The 27572-nt window shown below is 40.4% G+C and overlaps 1 protein-coding gene across 4 annotated transcripts in view; it reads right to left on the reverse strand.

Annotated features, from left to right (window-relative positions):
* klhdc4 (kelch domain containing 4) overlaps positions 1 to 27572 on the reverse strand; it is a 74050-nt gene that overhangs the window by 15398 nt on the left and 31080 nt on the right. For all 4 annotated transcript variants that reach the window (XR_010965967.1, XM_067998003.1, XM_067998002.1 and 1 more), the window contains exons 6-7: positions 16260 to 16352; positions 10175 to 10334 (exon numbers count right to left, since the gene is read on the reverse strand). Coding sequence is in view for 3 of the 4 variants with exons in the window: in XM_067998003.1 (XP_067854104.1) it covers positions 10175 to 10334; positions 16260 to 16352 (253 nt within the window). In the remaining variant the exon portion in view is untranslated. The remainder of the gene's footprint in view (positions 1 to 10174; positions 10335 to 16259; positions 16353 to 27572) is intronic.

The following is a 27572-nucleotide window of genomic DNA, read 5'->3' on the forward strand; positions in this document are numbered from 1 at the left end:
ATCAGTTGGTTAAGTAATAGCAGTTCTTGGGCAGCTTGTTAATTCAAATGCGAGGTAGAAACAAGTAACACCAGCCATGTCTGTTTTGCCCCTGTTGAATCAGGCTTCCTACTGAACTGAAGCAACAGATCTGCCAAAATCTGTAGCAAAGACTGTCCTGCTCCCTTTAATACAGAAGGGCACAATGTAACAAATAATGTGCAAGAGGAGAAAACAGGTAGAATGTGCCGACTTTATTATTAACTTCTAATTTATATACTGATGCTGACTTTTAAAATGCCACAGCAACTATTAGTAATGATCTTTAAATTGCCAATTTCAAGAAAGTTAATTTGTGAGGAATTCGATTAAGCCTGCCTCAATTTCTGTACCTTCTGCTGGAACGGGATTTAAGCTTCAATCCCCAAGATAAAAAGTGCGCCTTATGATAGTATTCTGGAACTGAAGGATACTGAGAATATTCACAATGCTCAAAAATCCTTAAATAGTCCAATAAATTGAACTTGTATAATGGAATGTTTATAAAGTTATCAGAATTGTTCCGACATTGACAACTCCATTATGTTAGAATTTTGGAATACTACCATTCCATTTCAATTAGATGTTTCTTTATTTCAATGCTTTATCATAAAACAATTCTTCCTCCTTTTCTTAGGCCCTCATCTCAGCTGACAAAGTGCTTACTGTAATCACAGTTCCTACACAACTCCAATGCTGCTATTACATGAATGAGGCCATGGAAATGCAGTTCTCTATTTAATTGATAAAGGTGTCCTGAATTAATTCTGTCCTTTGATTCTGAAGTCTGTTGCTTCCTGTACCATCCCCAATTAATTTCCCTGCCACCAAACAAGAAATTGAAAATGCTAATCATTCATTTAAGCCAGGGATGGACAGTCAGCATCTCGCAAACCCCATGTTGCTCTTTTGTGATTGAACTGCGTTCTTTCCACCTACTCACCGAATGTTCACGTGAGAAATACAGGTTAGCTATGATAAATTTGACACCTTTTCTTCGATTCTGACCTGGCTAAATTATATTTTGAATTGATCACAATATCTCAAAATGCGCCATCATATTGGTTGATGAGGCTTGTATTGCACACTTGGCTTTTAAAAACTAATTGCAGAGGGAACACGGAATGGCATTCCTACTGCCACAGTGCAAACCTGCAGTGGAAAAAAAGATGCTGTTATCTGCTTTGAAGTCATAGAACAAGACACTACCAATAACTATGTGACAGGGGAGAGGATGAGAGACAAGGAATCAGAAAAAGAGTGAGAGCAGGGAAAAAGGGTAATTAGAAACAGGGAAAAGGGCAATGAATGAGAATGCCGAACAGCAGGGAGATGAGGGTTTGAGACATAGGAGGGAAAAAGGAAATGACAGCAGGGAAAAGGAGGAATGAGAGACAAGGAGATAGAGGGGGAAAGAGAGAAAGTATGAAACAGAAAGGAACGTGTGACAGAAAGAAACACACAGAGGAAAGGAATGATAGAAAGACCAGAGACAGATGGGGAAAGGGCAATGGGAAAGGGGAATATTAGAAAGAGGGTAATGAGTGAGGGAGTGGAAGGGAAGAGATGGGGAAGGGAATGAGAGTACGAGAGAAAGAGAAAAAACATGCAAGAAAAGACAATCAGGGCCATGAGGCCTACAGGATAACTGTACACGCTGTTCACCCAAACCCTAGCAATGCGGCCTCCTGGGAATTCAAAAAAAGAGAAAAAAATTCTGCGGCCAAATCAGGAAGAACTCTGGGAAGTTCCTCCTGACTCACTAAGGCAAGGTCCAGGAGACTGGTTGTGCATGACTCACTATAACTGCATCTAACTAGCAACTTACCACCTATTACTGGAGATGTCCTTTTTTTTCTCTTCAGGATTTATCAAGTTTGCTCTTGAAGGACATTGACCATGTCTCTACAGATTGTTCCAGAGGGAGACGATGCTCCACGAAAAGAAGTAATCCTACCATAACTATCCATTTCAAATAACATATCTAACCGGAGAGGAGATCGGGGTGGGGGGTTGGAAGAGCAGAGAGTTGTGGTGGCCAGCAGTTTTAATGTGGAGCCAGGAGGTGCACCCCTGCTCCTCGTGGCTCCACATTCAGGCAAGTACAAAAAATACTGTTTTGCTGGCAGCCTCCAGTGGTTCCTTTAAAGAATGCTGGTTTGGCTGCATTTCGTCTGAGCAAACTTACAGTCGGTGACCAATTTCATAAAGGGGCCTGAAATAGGTGTTCGGTCTCAGATTTGCATTCATCGTGGGCTTAATGTCAGTTTAAGATGGGTGCCCCTGGGCGGGTTTGCAGCACATACCCGATTGGTGAATTTTACCCGAGGAAGAGGGGTTGATGGGATATGTGTCGGGAGACGGAAGTTGGATAATTAGCGATGCTGCTCTGGGACAGCCAGCAGTGGTGCTGTGGTATGCACAGCTGTGGATATCTAGTTTGGAGCAGAATGAAGATATGGGCCCATTCAGGAGGGACTCATACCTGGGATAAAACATTAGATTGGCGGGGGTCTGCACAAGTGAGTAAAAGTAACCAAAAAGGACATGTTGAGGTAATGTGAACTTAGCAGGAGGGAAATATTACTGACTGAGATAAGGAGAGTGGGAGACAGATCACAAGCTAACAGTTCTTAAGCTACGAAGGTGCCACACCAATACTTATAAAGAAAGCTTAGGCAGCATGCTCATTTTCAAAAGGAAACTATAGTGTCTGATAACAGCAAGTTGCTTATAAGGATTAGTGCAAACAAATGAAAGCTTCTCATCGGTCATCCTGATTAGGCAATCTTTAAGAACGCTGTAAAAAGATGTCATAGGGAAAATATATTAATCGGTGTTTCTATTACAACAGGAAATAGAAACAGTCTGCATTATTTCAAAGACTATAGTATTTCCAAGAGTGTTTAGTAATTAACTAATGTATTAAGCTGACAATTCAATGTTTGCAACTTTACAGACGACACTGAGCAAACTGATCTTCAAAATGAACTTACGGTGCATTAGTTATTGATGCATCATGGGCAGAATGATTATAAATGCCCAATAAGATGCACATCAAGCCCAATTTAAGACCAAAGCAAATCAATGTTCAGATGTTTTAAAATTAATTAGGTAATCATTTAACTTTACACAAGGGAACAATACCAGATCATAAACTCTAGCTGTGTTTTGCAGCCACAGCAATGAAACACAGTAATAAAGGTAATTTAATTTTTAAAAAATATATAGCAATGGCATAGTGAAGTATGTAACCTGTCTGCTTTACACTGCTGAGGCCTCAAGTTTAAATGCTAGAAGTCCACTATACAGGTCTAAAGAGTTCCTAATTCACAACAAGTAAAAAGTGTGATGATTAAGAGGCTTCTTCCAATGGGTAGTAGGAAACATGTGTTAAAATACTGCCTTGTTGGTAACTTTTCTTCCCAACCCAAAGTAGTAAGAATTGGTTAGTAAAGAGATCTCTATCACCTAGAAGCCTGTCAAGCATGGCAGACCTGGTATCAATGCCACTCACCCCTCCAGGTTTATTCCTCTGAAGTAAACTGTTTACGATGGAAATGTTGCGTAAATAAAACTCATTCCAGTAAAAAGAAATTAAAAATGTTTTTTTAAAAGCTTACCAAATTAAAATACAGCAATTCTTATCATTGCCACATTGCTCCAATGAATATATCATGCGACTGACAGTTCCCAGTTAAGCACTAGTCTTTTGCTAGATTAATGTTGCCCTCACTTTGTTCTGCCATGGTCTATCTCAGCAATCGCCTGTCTTGGCCTACAGTTGCTTAGCAACAGCACTCTCCAATCCACTGGGGTGTCTATGCTTTATTTTCTACAGCTTCTTGCTGTAGCTGATGAATTACAGCACTAAGGAGATCTGCATGAACATTTAGTATGTTAACCTGCAGAATTTGACAATCAGTCTTTCCATGGCATACTCACACAGCACTCTCATTCTTGCTAGACAATTTAGGTTAAATGTGAATATAACAGACAAAATCTGTATGGCCTGGCAGCTTAGCAGTTAAAACAATGTTGCACATAAGCAGAATCTTCCTGTGAGAGGGCGGGGTGAGTGTGGAAGGATAATACGTCCTATGTCTAATTTAACAGGGAGCCTATATGTTAGCTAAGCACCAAATATTATTGGCAATGGGAATATTAGAAAAGTTGCAAACAATTTGGAAAACTCTCAAATGAAAGAGAATTGGTGCAAAAAACTATTGAGGTGATCAACATTCTAAAGAATCTATCATAAAAATATTAGCAGATCAGGTTGTGGAAGGCTTTCAAAAAGTAGAAGCACAAAACGTATACACATTGTAAATCTATACGTGAAAAATTACTTTCTTTCTGTGCGACTCATAGAATGCAAACTAAATGTAAAAAGTTGTTGATATGTTTTTTGCAAGTGTGCAACAACCGAATCAAAAATAATGTAGGCTCAACTTATAGTCCACAAACACCATCCCTTGCAGAAATGTTGAACACCACAAGAGCTAACTTAAAGGGGAAGAGTATTCTACACAATGATCACATGATTTCCAAAATTTGTAAGTGGGATAACTCTAGTTATCAGCATCTCTCAGTCATCTCTTTACTTTGTGATGTAGAGCTGCTCATGAGAGCCTGGGAACAGGAATTCAGTGTAAAACTCTTCTAATGTTACAACACAGAGCCCACATTTATGACATTGCTTGATTGGAGCTTTGCAATGCTATGTTCACTGTGATTCTCTCTCCCCTCCATATTTGTCTTCCTCTGTATAATATACAACCTACTGTTGTTAGAAACTGAAAAGCCATGCAGAAACCAACAGTGTAGTCTAGATTTTCCAATCAACATTATTTTAATGCTGGCAGTGACCTATTTATTTTTCTATTTTCTTTACTGCTGATGTTAAAAAAATACGAAACAGATAATCTAGGTTCATGGAAAGCTCGTCCTCACCTCACCAGCGCTAATTCTTTTATATTTATATTCCTTGCATCACAAGAACTTTGTGATGAAAAACGATTATCTGTGAAGTCTGATCGTCCAATTACTACTACTTGTGGTGAAACAAGCCGCAAAGTATTTCCAAAAAGGCTTTACTGTACCACGCCATCCAACGGCTCAATACTCAATTATCCTTAAACAAATCGATTTTTGTGTTAAAAAAATGACCTTACAGGTTTAAATTATGCACAAATATGACAATATATGATATACAACAAATAAGCAATTCTGAAATACTATTAGATTGAATTCAATCTAAATTTAAAAAGGTAATAAAAATAATTGAGCCAAATAATCCACCATTATATATGAATATATATATTCATTCATATTTATGACAAGTTGTTTTATTTAATTCCTCTTTCATTAGGTGCTAAAAGTGCTAAAACTTCAAAGTATGTTTGAAACACTGGATATCCAGCACTATGTACATGTTTAAACAAAAAAAAAATCTTTAGGTTGTCTTTTCTTTAAAGCTAATAAAGTGTCTGTCAGGTGACACAGAAATCTGCCAAAGTACAAAGATGTCATGCAGCAGTAATATGTTTCAATCCTTAAGACTGACGTTCTCGTTTTGATTGAAAAAACTGACAAATTTTGTGACTAACAGAAAATCAGATTAACTATAGTCCAAGCACAAAACATATATAACCACAAGTATGGGCAGGTAGGCATATACATTTATACATCTATTCTTAACACAACAGCATTTAAAGCTGCATATGGTCACAACGGAATACTTAGAAGTGCTGCAGAGAGTGGGAAACATTCCAAACAGAATGCAACACAAGAGCAAAAGATCAATGGTGGACTGCTTTATGAGACAGACGGAGTGTCATGCATGAGGTTCACTAATGAATGGGCTTGCTCAGGTTATTACATCATTGGCAATTGTTCTGTTAAATTAAATAGCCTGCCTGGTTCATTTATAAAAGCTTGTTTTTTTATGTTTATTAACAGGATCATAACTCATTGGTGATTAAATTCTCACTTCTATCTTCCAGTATTTTCAGTCTTTTTAGTCTTTTTAAGCATCTTAACCCCTCCCACTCAAGTTCACATTTCATTAAATTCAGAATAGTTCCCATAATTTTGTATAGAATGGAGAAAAGTGGTCAAATTTGTTTCATAGTTATTTTAAATTAGCAATGACTTGTGGCAACTCTAAAAACAAACTGTGGTGTTCAGTGGCTAAAATTTTAAAATAAGTTGTAAGTGAGAACAGGATGCTCTGTTGAATACTGGAAGAAAAAGTATCGAAATATCTTTAATAGTTACTGATCATATTGGTATGAAGGCCAAGATCAATAATTTAAATTACGACTCAAGTAACTACTTTAATGCTGTGCAAAAATCTAGCCTCCAAAACCAAAGAAACAATTAAAACTTTGCTTCTGAACCCACATACAGGACCGCAGTATTTGCGGAACATGCCAGTTTGTAAAGGCTGTTGTATTTTATTGCACAACCCTGTTTAATTAAAACCTCCTCTTTCCCCCACCCCTCAGTAAATTCAGGAGAACAGCGTCCACGACACCACACAACCCTGCCACGGTAACCTCTGCAAGACATGCCAGATCATCGACACAGATACCACCATCACACGAGAGGACACCACCCACCAGGTGCACAGTTCATACTCCTGTGACTCGGCCAACGTTGTCTACCTCATACGTTGCAGGAAAGGATGCCCCAGAGCATGGTACATTGGCGAGACCATGCAGACGCTGCGACAACGGATGAACGGACACCGCGCAACAATCGCCAAACAGGAGGGTTCTCTCCCTGTCGGGGAACACTTCAGCACTCAAGGACATTCAGCCACCGACCTTCGGGTAAGCATACTCCAAGGCGGCCTTCGAGACACACGACAATGCAAAATCGTCGAGCAGAAATTGATAGCCAAGTTCCGCAACCATGAGGACGGCCTCAACCGGGATCTTGGGTTCATGTCACACTACTACACGTAACCCCACCAGCGAACAAATGTTATCTGTTTTTAATATAACGGGTCATTGACTGTCTTCCCTCTCTCTCTCTCTTTTTTTTGGGGGGTTTGTATATGCGGTGGCCTTTTAGGTGACACCTTTCTGTCTGCTCACTGTGATTGCCTTGGCAACGGGCAGTAATCACCAGGCATTATTCTGTGATTTACAAATGCGAAGGATTCGAAAATTTCATTTCCACACCATTCACCAGAGGAAGGAGGAAGCCTCCGAAAGCTTGTGAAATTTAAAATAAATTTGTTGGACTATAACTTGGTGTTGTAAAATTGTTTACAATTGTTAACCCCAGTCCATCACCGGCATCTCCACATCATTAAGATGTACAATGAATAACACCTGCTGTTACCTTCTGTCGGTTGTGTCACGTGTAAAGGTTATAACTGAGGTTGGGATTTCACCTGTGGTTTCTAAGGTCTTGCGAATGAAACCGTGGCCTACAGAGAGGGGCCATCAGTATGACCATTTGCATGAACTAATATGCATTGCTCTTGGGGATTTTTTTCATATACTCAGAATTAACCCTTTCATATCATGGACTGATCAAAAAAATAAAGCTCAAGACTAGCAGAGATAGGTTCATTTTGTTTAGCATATGGCTGGATCACAGATGCTGTTTTTAAAAGTTGAATAACAAGATCTGCGATTTGGGAAAGACTGAATAAGATACCGAATATTAGTATTATTTCACTCATAATCAGTATACTTTTGTTCTAATATTTTGATCAAAGACAGTAAACAAACCCTAAGACATAGATTATGTGACAATGTATTTTGCTCTATTACCATCTTGTACAAATAAAACAATATTTTATTCACATAATTTTCAAAGCTATACCGTGCAATGAACAGTAAATTCCAATATAGTGGGGTCCTTTTAAAATCAATTCTTGACACGTGTGTGGTCATACAATATGAAATCCATTGAAATGCATTGTCACTTGCAGATTTAATAATGACAAAGACAATGACTGTCTCTCTAGCTGTTTTCACTCCCCAAAGAATGGTTTTCACAAGGACAATTCCCACTTTAAGTACAACTGGATATGTTGTAATGCTGTAGGTGATTGAAAAATTTGCCCATTTATAAATTTATCTGCCACTGGTAACAGTTTCTCCTTATCAAAGCCTGGGGGATACTACAGTATACTCCTCTCTAGTCTGATAAACAACTGTTCACCACTACTCTCTGCTTTCTATCACTTAGCCAATTTCATATCCATGCTGCTCCTGCCCCTTTAATCCCACTGGCTTCCATTTTGCTACTTTATCGAATGCCTTTTCAAAGTTCATATACACAACACCAACTGCATTATCTTCATCAATCTTCTCCATTATTTCAGATTATTGGTGAGTAGATGTTGCTTAATGGCACAATTGATGAATCCTTCCATCATTTCACTGATGATTAGGAGGACACCGATGTATCTTCCTAGATTTTTTGACGTTTTCCCTAAATATTGCTGACTTGCTCAAAACACACCACTGCAGAGATTCTCAATGTGTGCTAAAGCCAGAGTGTTCTAGTGGCAGCCAAAACCTAAGGTGGCATTTGTTAAAAAAATGTAAAATCATTAAGAGTGGATCCTGCCACTGAACAGTTTTCCCCTTGACCCCAATTGAGGTCAGTTTTGCCATACTCAGTTGAATTTTGCCTTAATGTTGAGGGCTCCCCTCTGGCATTCAGCTCTTGTGTCCATGTCTGGATCAAGGCTGTGATACAACCAATTGGTTCTCGCAGAACCCGAACTGAGGTTTATGAGCAGATTATCATAGAATCTTACAGGACAGAAGGAAGCCATTTGGCCCATCATGCCTGTGCCGGCTCTTTGAAAAAGCAATCCAATTAGTCCCACTCCCGTGCTCTTTGCCCATAGCCATGACTTTTTTTCCTTTCAAATATATATCCAATTCCCTTCTGAAAGTTACTATTGAATCTGCTTCCACCACCCTTTCAGGCAGTGCATTCCAGATCATAATAACTTGCTGTGTAAAATAATGTCTCCTCATCTGCCCACTGGTTCTTTTTGTCAATTATCTTAAATCTGTGTCCTCTAGTTATCTGCCACTGGCAACAGTTTCTCCTGATCAAAGCCTGGGGGATACTACAGTATACTCCTCTCTAGTCTGATAAACAACTGTTCACCACTACTCTCTGCTTTCTATCACTTTGCCAATTTCGTATCCACGCTGCTACTGCCCCTTTAATCCCATTGGCTTCCATTTTGCTAACAAGTCTATTATGCGGCACTTTATCAAATGCCTTTTCAAAGTCCATATACATTACCTTCATCAATCTTCTCCATTATTTCAGGTTATTGGTGCGTGGATGTTGCTTAATGGCACAATTGATTAATCCTTCCATCATTTTACTGATGATTAGGAGGACACCGACAGGGTTACATGATCTTATTACATTTATCCTGTCTTCCACATTGTCGAGTAGATTCTGGTGTCGTAGCTGTACCGGAACAGCTGGACTAGGGGAGCGCCTTGCTCTGGTGCACAGGTCTTCAGTGCTACAGTAGGGATGTTGTCAGGGCCCATATCCTTTGTGTGTCCTTGCTTAACTCGGACACCGAAACCAATTGGAGCTCCTAGCACCTCCCCAGCTAAGATTTGCTGGGACTTTCCATGTCTGCGTGGCACAAGTACTCGATGCTTTAATCAAATGAACCATGGGTGCGCCTAACAATACTGCTGCAAAAATGATGACAGCACTCAAATGTTATCAAACATTCAAGTTACAGACTATCAATAACAAAAAAAACCAATTAATTTTAACCAGGAAAGCCTATTATTTTCTGACATCATCAATCCCTAGTCCAAGGCTACTTTCCCCAAGCTTACTATATTTTTCTTCCCTAAAGGCTATATCATTTTTCCCAAGGCTCTCAACTACCTACAGTACATTCAAAATGGAGGTGAAAATATCAAGTCATCAGTGACGACTGTGAAATTTGATTATTTTTGAGCTATCTAGAATCCCAACTGTGACACAAAAAATATTGATATCCTGATTTCCAAGCAAATCAGTGAGAAAATTACCATGGATGTCTATAAATTCTTCAAGGCAATTGTTACTGTTATATAACTATCTCTTGTATTATTTTATGCCAAACTGAACAAATAGAAGAACCTTGATAAATTACCTGTTTTGAATAACCTCCATAAATTACTACGTTGCCATCTGGAGTAGAAGCCATTTGACAGCCTGAGCGAGGGCATGGACCGGTCCCAGATGGAAACAACTTTGACCATGTGAATGTATCCAGGTTAAAGGAGTAAACGTCACTGTAATAAACAAAATCCCTAAAACAAAGAATTGTTTATTAAACCTTTTCTGGCTAAATGGTGAGCAGTTAACCCTTTCAGTTAGTGCAGTATTTTCCATGACATTTGTATTTATAATTGCAGATAAGTGGAAATGTGAATTCTTCCTTGGAAAGAAAAAAAATTGTAAATCAGAAAGCTAAACAGTACAAATGTGATGAGGATAAAAATAGGCAAATGGCACTGCAAATAGAAAAAACACTTATAAATGACCTGCATAAAAGTTTCATAAAGGTCAAAGCTTTCACAAGGTTCAGTGAGTATCAAACTGTAGCCAATTTCATATGGCCCCATATACTTTAACAATAGTGTGATATTCCTATTATTACAAATATTGAAAAAGTCAATTTAATACGAATATAAAGCAGAATTTCTCCATACTGAAATCATTCTATAACTTAGTGATTTCACTCTTGCTAAGGACTGTGAATCAACTATGCCTGCATTCGTATCATTGTAGATTATAGAATACTTTTATTCATGCTGCACGGTATGGGTAAGCTTCGTACCTCTCAATTATCCAGATATAATTGAAATGTCTGAATTTTGGGGTCATCTTCATTCTTGTTATATTGTCCCAAATTTAGAACAGCATTCCCGAATTTAAAACTGTTCCTGGGATAACTGCAAACTTAAAGACTTTGTTCTGAAGTCACAGGGGTTGGGTGGAAGAGAAGTATGGTATGTGCTTAATTTTTGAATACTCTCCAGAGGAATTAACACATTATTATATGTTGATGGTATTTAAGGCTTAATTTTTGTATCATGAAAGTACAATAAAGTGTTTAACTATCTGATTGAGAAGTCTGAAAAATCCTAGTGACAACCCTGAACTTTATTGAGAATCAGTTACAGGCATGTGACAATTAAAACATGCACAAAAATATGTAGGAAACTTTCCACCTAAATAAAAAGCACTTTAAATAAAAGCCACATGCTGATAACAAACATGATTGCACTGTGAGGCATTGTGCAACGAAACAGCAACTGACAGTGTGTACAATTATCCTGAAGCATTCGATGCTGCTACTTCAGTACTACTATACTGTGCGAAGTGAATACATCAAAATGTATCAATACTACAAAAATGTTGTTAATTTTTAACTGCACAATACACAAATTAAACATGTATCATATAAGCAGGACACAGTAAAGGAAGTGCTGGATATGTTTATTCTGAAGGAGACCTGCACAATTAATATCAGTTGAGATAAGCTGTCTCCTTCACAAATGTAATAACTATGTTCAACACTTCCTTTCTTGAGTTTCTTCCAAGAAAGAAATAGCATATTATAGCTCCCTGAAATAAATCTTCAGAGGATCATCTGTCCTTATATGAAAAACTTTCCCTCGGGATTTTTAAAAAAGTGGTCGATAAGACACATAGAACAGTCAATAGAAAATATAAGCTTGATCAGCTGAAAGCCTTCTTACATTCCAGCTTTTATGTGGGCAGGAATCATATGACCCTTTTTTCCTCCACTCAAAGTCTAGAGCGTTTCCAGCAGGAATTATCACATGACATAGCATAAGCACACCTTCAAAGAATGATGACTCTATGCTCAAGCTAGGTTGTCTAACAATCTTTTTTTGTTACACTCCACATACAATGAGTACCCTACACCAGGGATGTCAAACCTTTTGGGGTAGTGGGTCAAATCATGTGTAATAACAAGGGAGTGGATTCCATATGACTAAATTAATTTTCAGTCAAAATCATGATTAAATGCTCTGTTCAACTCCCAATATATTTTACACTTGAGTCATTGGTCCAAGCGAATTCCATTTCCTTCATTTCAATTTCTCTCTCGTCCTAACGCTCTGTCTCCTTTCTTGCTCCCTTCATTTCTGTCTCCATCTCTCTCTCTCTTGCCCCCTTCACTTCTGACTCTCTTGATCTCTTCTTCACTACTGTCTTTCTCTCTTGTCTCTCTATCCCTGCTCTTTTACTTTTTTCCCTTTCCTTTTCTTAGTCTTGTATTTTTAATCTTTCTCTAGTTTTTCTCTGCAGAGGTGACGCAGCAGGATTGGGACTCAGGTGGGTTAAAAATTGCAGCAGCAGTGGCCACTACATCCAGAGGTTTGGTGGGAAGTGATGATGCCTTATGGTGGGAGGGGCTGTGGTCTGAGAGGCTTTCCATAATCAGTTGAGGACAAGGGTACAGGCATATTCAGTCTCAGCAGCACTATGTGAACAAAGGATGTTTTGGATTGCTCCAAAGTGGGTTGGCAACCCTGTTTGCAACCCTCCCTTCTTGCACCCTTCACAGAGTGACCGAATCTCCTAGATTTCCATGACAAAAACTTAAGATCCATTGTGGCAATTGGCTCAAAGAGGGGCCATGTGAGATTGAGTTAGAGTCCCAATCTGGAACTAGATGCTTGATGTTAGGTTCAATGGAGTAGAGTTTCTGTTTTGGGTGCAATCAGCAATTGCATCAGAAAATTGTGCCAGTGAGGTTCCAGTTCAAATTTCTGCTAAAATGTATTTGCATAATCACAAACGTAAAATCTTCCCTGAGGCAGCGCAATCTGGAAGCTTAACAGAGCATAATCGCTTATTTTATTCTTTGTAATAAAAATATTCATAGATGTTTTGAACAGTGGTAATCTGGTGCAGTTTTATTAATGCAGCTGAAAATGGATGTATCACAAAAAATAAACATTTTTAATAAGAGTGTCTCGTCCTCCACCTGTGAGTAACCTGATTTTAAATCACTGAAAATGACTTAAAAATACTATATTGAACCATTTACTACTTTCATTGGTGTACACTAATCAGTATCTTAGTAAATTAAGTATTTTTTAACATGTAAAAACGTTGAAAATGTGCCTGCGGGTGCCTGTGCATCTAAGAAAACTAGCTTAATTTGAAGATCCTCCTCAAAGAGCTGCAGACAGGCACAATTGACGGAAACTTGCCATTCTCATTATTTTGTGGGGGGGTGGAGGGTGGCTAGTTTTGTGGGTGGGGCCGGCTTCAGCACAATCATTTTTGAACCAGCGCAAAAGATCATGGAAACTCAAGTTACACTGGACGTAATTATGCCCAGCGTAATTAGAAATTCCTTGAACTTATGTGCTGATTCGGCCGGATTGCGCTGATAAAACCAACACAATCTAGCAGAATCTCTATCCCAGTATGTCTAGTCCCTTTCATTAAACTAAATACCAGGAAACAGAATACCTGGCAGAAAAAAGGTGATAAAGTGGCTGCATTAACATGACCCATTTTTGGGCTATATTTTTCTCAACTCAGCCACTTTAGCAAAAACACAGAAGTATAAAACAAGGAACAGTGCTTCATGCTCACATCTACTTTTTTATTAAAATTAACCATTAGAGGAACTTAAACCCCTTAGTCCTGGATCCAGAATTCTTTGCAGATAATGGAGCAAATGGATAACATCCCAGGTTACTGCATCTAAATCTTAATCCAGCCATCATGAAGCAGAAAACCCATGAAGATCCATATCCTCAATATGGTGGAGCCCAGCATGTGTGTGCAAAAGATAAGGCTAAAAGTGTTTGCAACCATCTTCAGCCTGAAGTGCCGAGGGGATGATCCTTTTTGACCTCCTCCTGAGGTCACCACCATCATAGATGCCAGACGTCAGCGAATACAATTCACTCCACATAACATCAAAAAATGGCTGAGTGCAATGGACACAACAAAGGCTACAGGCCACAACAATATCCTGGCTGTAGTTCGGAACACCTGTGCTCCAGAACTAGCCGCTGAGCTGTTCCAGTATAGCACTGGAATTTGCAAAATTGCCCAGGTAAATCCTGCCCACAAAAAGCAGGACAAATCCAACCCCGCCAATTACTACCCCATCAGCCTACTCCCAATCATCAGCGAAGTGATGGAAGAAGTCATCAACAGTGCGATCAAGTGGCACTTACTCAGTAAAAGCCTGCTCAGTTTGGGGTCTGCTGGAACCACTCGGCTCCAGAGCTCATTACAGCCTTGGTCCAAACATGGACAAAAGAGCTGAATTCCAGAGGTGAGGTGAGAGTAAATGCCCTTGACATCAAGGCAGCATTTGATCGAGTGGGGCACCAAGGAGCCCTAGTAAAACTGAAGTCAATGGGGACCAAGGGGAAAACTCTCCAGTGGCTGGAGTCATACCTGGCACAAAGGAAGATGGTTGTGGTCTTTGGAGGCCAATCATCTGCATTCCAGGACACCGCTGCAAGAGTTCCTCAGGGCAGCGTCCTAGATCCAACTATGTTCAGCTGCTTCATCAATGCCCTTTCCTCCACCATAAGTTCAAAAGTGGGGTTGTGCGATGATGATTACAGTGTTCAGCTCCATTTGCAATTGCTCAAATTATGAAGCAGTCCATGCCTGCACGTCGCAAGACCTGGACAACATCCAGGCTTGGGCTCCAGAAGTGGCAAATGACATTCACGCCACACAAATGTCAGGCAATGACCATCTCCAATAAGAGGCAGAATAACCACCTCCTCTTGACATTCAATGGCATTACCATCACTCTGTTCCCCGCCACCAACAATCTGAGGGTCACCATTGACCAGAAACCAGAAACTGTGGCTACTAGAGCAGGTCAGAGGCTGGGTATTCTGTGGCGAGTGGCTCACTTCCTGACTCCCCAAAGCCTCTCTACCAAGTACAAGTCAGGAGTGTGATGGAATACTCTTCACTGGCTTGGATGGGGGCAGCTCCAACAACTCTCAAGAAACTCAACACTATCCAGGACAAAGTAATCCGCTTGTTCGGCACCCTATCTACTGGCTTAAACATCCATCCCCTCCACCATCAGCGTACCATGGCTGCAGTGTGTGCTAACTACAGGATGCACTGTAGCAACGCGCCGAGGCTTCTTCGGCAGCACCTCCAAAACCCGCGACCTCTATCACTTAAAAGGAAAAGGACAATAGGTGTATGGGAACACCATCATCTCCAAGTTCCTCTCCAAGTCACACATCATCCTGACTTGGATATATCACCATTCTTTCATTCTTGCTGGCTCGAAATCCTGGAACTCCGTACCTAACAGCATTGTGGATGCTCCTTCACCACATGGACTGCAGCGGTTCAAGAAGAAGGCCCACTACCACTTTCTCAAGGGCAACTAGGGATGGGCAATAAATGCTGGCGTTGTCAGCAATGCCCACATCCTGAGAATGAATTTTTAAAAAGCAAGTGTCTCCACCGATAGAAGAAAAATACATATTGTGTCTGGGTGTTATGGTCCCTGCTAAAAAAAAGTTCTGGTTGTTTAACAGAAGTATTTTTGTGTTTTATTTTAAACTAAGTAATTAGGTTAAAAACTGAGGGTGCTGCAAAATAGTAACACTCTGGACCAATGCAGATGTGTTCATTACTATGGTGATGTAAGCCTTATATGTCGAAAGAATTCCTCACACAGCCATTAGATGTTATTGCAGTCTATAGGCTGTTTGGTGGTACATTCCTTGTATATATTTGTACTTTATTTCCTACTTAGTTCTATGCTCATGTTTTATTGTTCCTGAGTAAAATAAATTATGGGCAATTTAATATTCTCAGTAGATAAGTTAATCACACCAATTCTTTACACACTAAGTCAATTGCCTCACATTGCAAATAATTAATAATACACCATTCTCAAGCTGTTTAACATTTGTGTCAATTCCATATCAGACTCCCAGTTCTCACTTCACTTGCAGCTTCTAATATGTCTTTGCTACAGAAAAAAGTCTGTGAAAATCTAAGATTGTGGTGGAATGGACCAAAACAGCTGCAAGAAATGAAGCTTCAATAACGCTGAAATTATGAAGAATCCTTGGTGTATTTCTTCAATTCATAAATATACATAACATTGACTGGTTTTGCTACTCAGTGTGTTAAATAGATATTTTATCTAGAATAGTAGTCACTTTCAAAATGTAACTTACCTTGTGCTCTCATGGAATCCACCAAATACTAAGATCTGTCTCTTACAAACAACCATCCGATGTCCACTTCTACCTGACGGTCCACCTGTTGCCCTATTAATGACAGAAATAGTTAAATGACAGTTGGAAGTGTTGCAAAACACAGTAACGCCAACAGATCCTGAACAGCTTCCAACTCACAAGCTGCGCTTGAGATTCAACAGCAGAAATACATGAAGTGAGACAGCAGCTAGTTTTTCATCATGGTAGGACATTAATTTCACAATGCAGATCAAATGGAGGCAGTCTGTCTTTTACTAATTTATACTGAAGTTATATATATAATATATATATAATATATATATAAAAAAGCAAACAATCAATATCACTCCATCACTATGTTTGCTGAACAGATCTGTTCATTGAATCACTTAAATTTATTACCGGCAACACCATTCTAACTGCTAAAAATTACAAACAATGTATTATTGCTCCAAGGTTATACCCACCCATCCTAGCTGTTGTAAATTTTTGGTGTGGATACCATGTACAATAAAGCTGCTGTTTCCTACTAGGGTTCCCACAGGGCATGACTGAAAGTGAATAAACAGCAACAACACTGAAATTAAGTGTTAAATTATTCATAAAGGGACAAATGACTCTGTTATAATTTACAATTGTGAAGAAATACTCTCTAAAATGTTACCTGAATGATCTTCCTTGAAGATATTCACAAACTTCAAAGTGTTTGCTTTTCTGACTTTTTCCTACAAAACCATTCATGCATATTCAGTAACTGCTTGGCTATAATACTATTCACAACAGTGCAATTAAGGTGCCTTATCGAAAAAAAATCTACCTCCAGTGACAAGACTTCCTGTTGGAAAGTATGATGCCACCAAGGGGGAAGATTTCCGCTACTCGATATTTATAGCAAGACTGTAAATGTGTTCTTTACGTAGATGTTTACAATTTTGCTACAAATAACAAATAGAACAAATCTTTTTCATCCACCTGAGTATTTTAAACCACTATGGGACCTTTTCTTTGCAGGTAAAAATCTTATGAATTGCAGAAATCTCGTAGGCACAGTTATTATTACAAGAGTTGCACCACTCCAAAATATCAGCTTCTTTCCCAGCTCCAACACCTCTCTTGCACCCATTGGGCATTCCTTTTTCCATTGAGAACACTGGGTTAGACCTACACATATTTAGATCAAAATAGTCAATGTAGTTCCATAAATGTCATCTGTTTTAACAGCAAACATCAGCTATCATAGTACGTTAAACAAAAAACACTCACAAAAATTCTGCAACAGTATAAACAATGCAAGTTTTTCCCCTGGTGCCTTATCACTTTTTCCAATTGAAAAAACAAGGTGAAGCACCAAGCCCAGTGCAGAACATCACCAAGGTCAAAAACGGAAAGACAAGGTAAATCACAAAGTACTGCTCAGGTGACGCTAAACTTGTATTTTAAAAGCCTGAAGAATGCAAGGACAGACTGAGAAAGACGAGAAGTTCCAGTCTTTAGGTCCTGCGAAAATATTAGAGTAAGAGAGTGTGCAAATAATCTTGATTTCAACACAGCAATGATGCAGGATGGAGTGGGTATAGGAAGGGGTAAGTGCAGCTTTGAAGGGTAAGAGATGAAAATGTAATGGAGTTATTGATAAAATAAAGTTATTTAATACCATCCAGCAGACTTGAAGAGCTATAAAAAGCAACAAAGGGATACAAAGAAAGTAATAAGAGGTGCAAAAAGGAGCACCAGAAAAAACTTGCTTATCAAATATATTTAGAAAAACATTTACTCAGAGAAAGAGAATGGTAAGGGAGAATGTGGGCCCATTAAAGACAGATGCAGGTGATATTATAATGGACAATAAGGAAATGGTAGATTTGTCAAATGAATATACTTTGTATCTGTTTTCACAGTAGAGGAAGATGACAGAATACCAGCAATATAAGGGAACCAAAAATAGGTCAAGGAAAGGAACTTATTGGATTTAATATAAGAAAGTAGTATTGGAGAAAATAATGGGGCTTAAAATAGACAAATCTCCAGGACCTGATGGTTTTTATCCTAGGGATTAAAAGAAACAGGTGGGCAAATTGCAGGTGCAATAGTCATAATTTTCCAAAGCTCTCTAGATTCAGGAATTGTGCCTTTGGATCGGAAAATTGCAAATGTCACTATTATTTAAGAAAGGAGGGAGGGGGAATCCAGGAAACTACAGACCTATCAGTTTAACATGAGTTATGGGGAAGTGACTGGAATCTATCACAGGGACAGAGTGACTGAGCACTTGAAAAAGTATAAGCTAATCAAAGAGAGTCAGCATCGGATTTGTGAGGGGTAGATCATTTCTGACTACGCTGGTTGAATTTTTTGAGGTCACTAATGTGGTGGATAGGAGAGTGTCTATGGAAGTTGTCTATATGGACTTCCAGAAGGCATTTGATAAGGTTCCACACAAGAGATTATTAGCAAAAATAAAAGAGCATGGGGGTCACCATTGACCAGAAAGCTAACTGGACCAGCCACATAAATACAGTGGCTACAAGAGCAGGTCAGAGGCTGGGTATTCTGCAGCAAGTGACTCACCCCCTGACTCCCCAAAGCCTTTCCACCGTCTATGAGGCACAAGTCAGGAGTGTGATGGAATACTCCCCACTTGCCTGGATGAGTGCAGCTCCAACAACACTCAAGAAGCTCGACACCATCCAGGACAAAGCAGCCCGTTTGATTGGCACCCCATCCACCACCCTAAACATTCACTCCCTTCACCACCAGCGCACGTGGCTGCAGTCTGTACCATCTACAGGATGCACTGCAGCAACTCGCCAAGGCTTCTTCAACAGCACCTCCCAAACACGCGACCTCTACCACCTAGAAGGACAAGGGCTGCAGGCACACGGGAACAACACCACCTGCACGTTCTCCTCCAAGTCACACACTATCCCGACTTGGAAATATATCGCCGTTCCTTCATCGTCGCTCGGTCAAAATCCTGGAACTCCCTTCCTAACAGCACTGCGGGAGAACCTTCACCACATGGACTGCAGCAGTTCAAGAAGGTGGCTCACCACCACCTTCTCGAGGGCAATTAGGGATGGGCAATAAATGCTGGCCTTGCCAGCAACACCCACATAGAATCACAGAAAATTTACGGCACAGAAGAAGACCATTCGGCCCATCGTGTCCGCGCCGGAGAGAAACGAACCACCCAGCCTAATCCCACTTTCCCTCATTTGGTCCGTAGCCCTGCAGGTCTCGGCTCTTCAGGTGCACATCCAGGTATTTTGTAAATGAGTTGAGGGTTTCTGCCTCTACCACCCTCTCAGGCAGTGAGTTCCAGACCCCCACCACCCTCTGGGTGAAAAAAAAATTCCTCATTTCCGCTCTAATCCTTCTCCCAATCACTTTAAATCTATGCCCCCTGGTTATTGACCCCTCCACTAAGGGAAATACGTCCTTCCTATCCACTCTATCGAGGCCCCTCATAATTTTGTACACCTCAATCAAATCTCCCCTCAGCCTCCTCTGTTCCAAGGAAAACAACCCCAGCCTATCTAATCTGTCATCATAGCTAAAATTCTCCAGTCCTGGCAACATCCTCGTAAATCTCCTCTGCACCCTCTCTAGTGCAATTACATCCTTCCTGTAATGTGGTGACCAGAACTGTGCGCAGTACTCAAGCTGTGGTCTGACCAGTGTTTTATGCGGCATAACATCCCTGCTTTTATATTCTATGCCTCGGCTAATAAAGGAAAGCATTCCATTTGCCTTCTTAACCACCTTATCTAACTGTCCTGCTACATTCAGGGATCTGTGGACTTGCACTCAGAGGTCCTTCACTTCCTCTACTCCGCTCAGTATCCTCCCATTTATTGTGAATTCCCTTGTCTTGTTTGCTCTCCCCAAATGCAATACCTCACACTTCTCCGGATTGAACTCCATTTTCCACTTTTCTGCCCATCTGACCAGTCCATTGATATCTACAGCTTTCCTCCTCACTATCAACCACACGGACTATCTTTGTATCATCTGCAAATTTCTTAATCATGCCCCCTACGTTGAAGCACACCACAAAAAGCAAAGGCCCTAGTACCGAGCCTTGCGGCACCCCACAGGAAACAGCCTTCCAGTCGCAAAAACACCCGTCTTTGCTTCCTGCCACTGAGCCAATTTTGGATCCAATTTGCCACATTCCCTTGGATCCCATGGGCCTATACTTTTTTGACCAATCTGCCATGCAGGACCTGGTCAAAAGCCTTGCTAATATCCGTGTAGACTACATCAATTGCAGTACCCTCATCAATCCTTCGTCACCTCCTCAAAAAATTCGATCAAGTTCGTCAGACCCGCCCTCCCCTTAACAAATTCATGCTGACTGTCATCCCATGAATGAATTAAAAAAAAATTGGAGGTAACCTTGGGAATAGGTAGGAGAGAGAGAGCAGGGATAAAGGGAATGTACTCTGATTAGCAGGACGTGACAAGTTCCCCAGTGATCTGTATCAGGGCCTCAGCTTTTCACCATATATATCAATGACTTGGACGAAGGAATAGAGTTGTTTATCCAAGTTTGGAGGCATAATAAGTTGTGTAGGTGGGAGCAGAAAGCTACAAAGGGAAATAGACAGATTAAGTGAGTGGGCAAAACTGTGGCAGGTGGAATTCAATGTGCGAAAGTGTGAGGTCATCCACTTTGGATCCAAGAAAGACAAACTGGAATATTTTCTAAATGGCGAGAGACCACGAACTGTGGAGGAGCAACTGGATTTGGGTGTCCAGGTACACAAATCGCTAAGTGCCAGTGCACGGGTGCAAAAAGTAAGCAAAATGCGAATGGAATGGCCTCATAATTTAACCCTTTAAGCCCCAGTATCATTCTGCTGAATCTGCACTGTATCCCCTCCAAGGGCAAAATATTCTTGGAATGTTGGCCTTTATCTCAAAGGGGCTGGAATACAAAGGGGAGGAAGTTATACTTCAGTTGTATAGAGCCTTGGTCAGACCATATCTTGAGTACTACATTCAGTTTTGGGTGCCACACCTCAGGAAGGCCATTTTGGCCTTGATGGGGATACGGTACAAATTCACCAGAATGATCCCAGGGCTTAAAGGGTTAGAATATGAGGACAGGTTGCATAAACTGGGCTTGTATTCTCAAGTTTAGAAGGTTGAGGGGTGATCTAGTTGAAATGTTTAAAATGATAAATGATAAAAGAGTAAATACAGAGAAACTATTTCCTCTTGTGGGGAACAGAGGAGGGGGCACAATATTAAAATTCGAAATAGGCCATTTAAGAATGAAATCAGGGAGCATTTTTTTCACACAATGGGTCGTGAAATTCTGGAATTCCCTCCCCAAAAAGCTGTGGATGGTGGGTCAATTGAAATTTTCAAGACGGAGAGTGACAGATTTTTATTAGGTATGGGTATCAAGGGATATGGATCAAAGGCAGGTAAATGGATTTGAGGTACAGATTAGCCATGATCTAACTAAATAGCGGAACACGATCAAGGGGCTGAATGGCCCACTCCTATGTACCATACAGTATATACAACTCGAGAGAAAAGTAAACTTCAATCTCTTCTCCAGAACCCCAGCAAAGAGGGGCAGAGAGTTTGATAATATGAACACCACATAGGGGAGGAGAGAGTGGGGGCGGATGTCGAGGAGAAGTGAGGAGGAGGAGGAGGGGATGGGAGAAAGGGGGCAAGAGAGGAAGAGAAGGGAAAGGACGAGTTGGGGGGGGGGGGGTGGGGCGGGGAGAAGGGGAAGGGCGCGGAAGGAAGAGGTGGATGATGTGAAGGCAGGGGTAGGGAAAGAGAGGGGAAGATATAGTGGCTAAACGCGTAGCTCAACAGGAGAAGTAGTAGAGGACGGGGTCATTTTAATATTCTCCCTCTAGTCCTTCCCCCTTCTTCTCCATCCACCTCCCTTCATATCTGCTCAAATTAATTCTCTAAACCCGCTCGGCCTAGAAACTGCAGTTGGTATCGACTCCCCATGTGCAACGCCATGGAAGATTCATTGGTATATTATTAAGTGTTGCAACTGCCTACACTTAGTGTCCAAATTACCCGTAATTCCTGAGTCACAATTTCTCAGTAATGCTTGTATGTCAACACTTAAACTGTTAAATTGCTAAATAAACAATGGGACAATGTCAACATTTGGCTGCACTGTAATTAGCCCTCTCATTACTACTTGTTGCTGCAGAACCTTCCCATCCCATCACCCCAGCTATTGTGCCTCTACTAGCCACAACTCTCTGTGCCCGTCACCCCATTACAAGCATCAACTGTAAGTTTAAAAAAAATCCTTTCAGCCCCAGTCACACTCAATATTTAATGTCTCCTTCTGGCCCCACTTCTTCAGCTCTGGTCCGAGTCAACTGTCCCACTTTCTGCAAAAATAAATATAAGTCGGCTCCATCCGACCCTACTTTCCATTGCCTGCTTCCCTCCCCCAAAAATGTAAAAATTCTGGCTTCATCCAGCCCTGCTCTCCACTAAAAGTTCCTCCCTCAAAAAAATGTAAAACTTCAGGGCCTGTCCTGCCCACTCTCCATCTTTGCACCACATTGTTTGTTAAACTTAAGGCCTGTGCCCCACTCTTGAAGGCCTCTGGCCAATATTTTAGTTTTTAAAAAAAAAGTTCAGGAAGGGGGACTGGGAACAAACAGTGAGGGTGCAAAGAGGGAAGTGGTGATGGAGATTTGAGAGGGGAGATCAGGGAGAGAGGGATGAGGAATGTGAAGTGGGCAGAGGAGGTTAAGGATCAGAGAAGGAATGGTCAAGCACAAGAAGGGTGGGGGAACAGAGAGTGTGGGGTGATGGGGATAAACAGAAAGTCAAGACAGACAAAAAGAGGATAGAGATACAGGAATAGAAGTGGTTCTTAAAGGGGGCCCAGGGGGCATCATTGCAGAGAGAGGGTGCAAAAGAACTGGGCTGACTTGGATACCATTGCCCTAACAGTGGGGGAGATAAAGGGAATAGAACACAAAGGAATGCAAGAAGGCTGCAGTGGGAGGGCCCAATCATCATTGTGCAAGGCAAAGGATTGAAACGGGTAAGGACAGACGGAGAAGATGTAGTCGGCATGGTAAGAGGCAAGGCCGAGGCACAAAGGAAAGGAGAGGCTGCGAGGTTATAAGGTAGGAAGGGTAAAACAGTGAATCATCGTGCCCAACGATAGGGGCATAGCGCAAAGTGAGTGGCATGAGGTGCAGGTGCAGAGGGTATTATGACTAAATACATTTTTCAAACTTGCTCACAAAATTATGATAAACTCAACACAGTATTTACTGTCTCTCTGCGAAACAAGATTTTATTTAGTAACAAGTCACTTGAGTATTCTCAATTTATCAAGTGGGGAATCTTGTCATTTTAACCTGTGGCATTTTGCTTGTAATACAGCAGACACTATTTACCAAGTGGTCAGCATTCTGTTTTATGATAAAATATTGTGTACATCTTCAAGTGTCCTGAACCTTTATGAATTATTTTTTTTCTGTTCATGGAATAGGATTTTTAAAATCATACTGCTTGTATGATTAATTTCTTAATGTTTATTTTTCCACGATAGTAACCCAGTATTGGACACGTTCAGTTGCTCGTATTTTGTAGGAATAATGCAATTAGTGCAGCATTGTCAAACAGCTGATGGCAACGCAAACAATTTTCAACAGCCAAAGGGAAAGAGCTCTGAATCATATCAAATTACAGGCTATTTTTGTATTATTTCCAACCAAACAAGTCTTCAGGGCTGTTAACCGCCCACACATCTCCTGGAGACCTGAACTTGTTCCAGGACAAGGCTTCTCCCAGCAACTTAAGTGACTGACAAAGAACAGTAATTCAAATATTTAAAAAGGCTTACAGCAATGCTCATGTTCTGATGCTGGTACTGCAACCGGAGAATGTCGATTCAAGCCTAAATGGAAGTACCGTGCACTACGAGGTTGAACAGGAATTTGAGGAATTTCCAGTGTTGTAAACAAATATGCAATTTTTAAGATCCACAGCTGTCATCTTGTTTCCCAGACAGACTTATCTAAAAATGTGTGGCAATGTGACAATTTTGAACCTGTTAAGAATTTGATTCAAATACAGCAGATCTGGGACTGGGCAGAATCTTGACAACTTTTTTGGACTCACAAAATATCGAGCATAAATTCCCTTCCATTGTAGATTACATAGAATTATATTGAAGCTGAAGCACAAAAACAGGCCATTCGGCCGAAATGGACCATGTCGGTATTTATAGTCCACACGAGCCTCCTCCCACTCGAATTACCTCTAGTCACCTTGCCTCTGTACCCCTCTATTCCCTTCTCCCTCATGAATGCATCAATGCTATCTTTCTGCTTCAACCACTCCACGTGGCAGCAAGTTCCACATTCTCACTACAGTTATGAAAATGTTACTGCACAAATACATAGCACTTCAATGTCACCCAATAACCAACTAACAGCACTTCTATTGCTTGGGAATGGTCTAACCAAATTCAAATTGACCCGCGTAATCCTCAAATCTAACCAAAGAATAACCAAAAATCACAAATGAGATTAGCAAGGTTTCAATATCAGAAAACAATGTTAAGCTCTCCACTACTTTTATTGTAGAGTGGACCCACAAGAGGCCAACCACCTCCACCAACAGAATTGCTCCCATACGATCTCCCTCAATGACCTGAACAGATGACTTTCCTAATTTTGGGAGAATCTTAGTTTGACATGCAAAGGGCAGCAGAGGTGGATTACTTCCCTTGCCTAAGCGTCCACAGTGATGCTTGTCCACTGGTACATAAGAAATAGCAAGTGATTTCATCCCCTTGGTTCACTTGAAAGGCAGAATCAAGACTGGAAGGGAAGGATCACCATTGCAGGAGAGCTATTTACTTGCACTTTGTTGGCTATTCCTTGGAGCTGGATTCTATCCCTGTGGGGGTGGTCAGCCTATAGCCACAAAAGGACTGGAAATCAGGTTGTTAAAGACCTTTGATATGTGGGCTGTACATCTTAATCCTATACAGTTATTTGCTCAATTATTATCACCAAAAAAGTTCAATTTTACACAAGATCACTTCTATTCTCCCCTCCCCCACAGCTCAATGGATGGCAGAGGTACTGAGTTGCATAGATGCTGCGACGAACATTTCAAATTTAGAATGCTGGGCTTTTAACTCAGATAATTTGTTTAATTACGTGTGGGTTTATAGCAAAATTCATTAAATAACTTTTACAGAGCTGTACTTTCCACATTACTGAGAACATAAAATAAGAATTGAATACACCTCCATCTATGTTGATAAACTGTATTTCATGCATACGTGCATCAACACACACGTACTTTTATAAGTTAAATGGATACCATCTATTCAAACTTTTGTTAGTGCTTTTGCATGGCTTCATTATTTTCTATTTTTCATCTGTGTATATTGTAAATGCATGCCAACATTTTTTTAAAACTAGACATCTGGGGATGCAACAACAGTAACTCATGGTATCACACCCACGATTCCCCATGTGGTGGGTTATCTTTGTCCATGTCATCATCAAATGTATTAAACAGAGATTGAACATAATTATGATGTAGATACTTTCTAAATACTTTTTTTGTGTGCAGCACAAAGAACCACTTTCATAGGCAAGCCCATGCTTCTTATGAACTAAAATATTACCTTATCCACAAAGTAATCAGGGAGGCAATTTGCCCAGGATGAACAATAAACCCCTTATCTTGTTGATAAGTTCACTCATAGCACCAGATGCTGCATACTTTCTGGATCAACAACATAGACAGACAAATAACACTAACATACTGTATCTCGCAGGCTATAAGCTATGAATCAGACAAACTTACAAATTAAATCAAACAAAACCAAGAAAAATACTGCAGATTTCACTAGATTGGAGGCCTTTACTATCTCACAGAAACAGTTAAACAATTAAATTGTCTCAAAATCCTTGAGGTTCTTTGTGATTCACAACTTGGACCAGCACCCGCAATATGAAGTTTATATGTGTAATGGGGTATTCGCTGAGTCTCGCTGCGAGCTCCAGTTTGTCAACTGCCTGGCAACGTAGAAATCCATTCCAGTGCCTTTGCTTCGAAGGTACAGAGTCTTTGCTTTGAAGACTGAACTGTGACAAAAAAAATCTTAAAATAGTTTCTTTCACAATTAAGTACAGCTGTCAATCACAAATGGGATCAAAGGCATCAGATTGGCCTTCCGAAAACTTGCCTCCACAAATACCTCTTTCAAGGACAAAGCCAAGCTAGGAGTGCGCTGCTTGCAGGACCCCAATGTGCTTCCAATTCTAAATAATGAGCTCGATCTCCTTCTTGCAACCAGGTAATTAATAAAAGGTTGTCAACTTTTGTCTCGTTTGTTTCTTACTTATATTAACTATTTTCCTGCTCTATTTTTTTCATCTTTCTCTCCTCAGTCCAATCATGGCATCCACTCTCATTGTAGCATAAGTCTTTTGTTTGGCTTCCTTCCCAGAGCACCCGTTGTTGACTTAGGGCAACTTTTATGGTGTTTTAGAGGGCACTGAGCAGACACAGTCTTTCTGTCTTGTGAACTTACTTAGTGAAGTGATCAACATTCTTGTCTCCTGTATCTTTAAGCATTTCACCAGAATGTTTATCACATCACTAAGTAAGTTCACAGGACAGAAAAACTGTAAGTGCTCAGTGCCCCCCAGAACATCATAAAAGTCACCCTAAGTCAATAATGGGTGCTCTGGGAAGGAAGCCAAACAATATGCTTATGCTGCTATGAGAGTAGATGCCCTAACAGAGGACCACTATGGAATCCTTAATAGGATTCCTGAAGAAAAATGCACAGGTCAAGGAATCAACAGTTCCAAGGCAGGAACCCTTAAAATGTTCGGATGAGGGGGGGGGTGCAAGTGAAAACTGTCACAGCATTCAAAGGTGTTCTCACAATTCTTGACTGGTTGTTTCAGCTTTGTGAATAGGAATTTTTTCCAGATATGATTAAATATATTATGTGTATTGTGAGTACTTAAGTGTTCCTTCATTGGTTGATTTTCAACTAATATGAAATTTGAGTCAATCCGCATCTACATCTACATGCATTTCCAGTCAACTTGCTCCACTATAAATTCCTATGTCCATGTCATCAATGGAAACTGACTTTGCACAACTAGGCTATAATTACACACTCACCCAATGGAGGCACTACAGTGCCATTACTAGCAGGACAGTGCAATTACAGCCTTACAAGTTCATATAGAGGCCTTCCGTTTTAAATGTCGAGATAGGAATTTAAATTGGAAA

Source organism: Heptranchias perlo, chromosome 16, assembly GCF_035084215.1.
Source record: "Heptranchias perlo isolate sHepPer1 chromosome 16, sHepPer1.hap1, whole genome shotgun sequence".
NCBI classification, from domain to species: Eukaryota; Metazoa; Chordata; class Chondrichthyes; order Hexanchiformes; family Hexanchidae; genus Heptranchias; species Heptranchias perlo.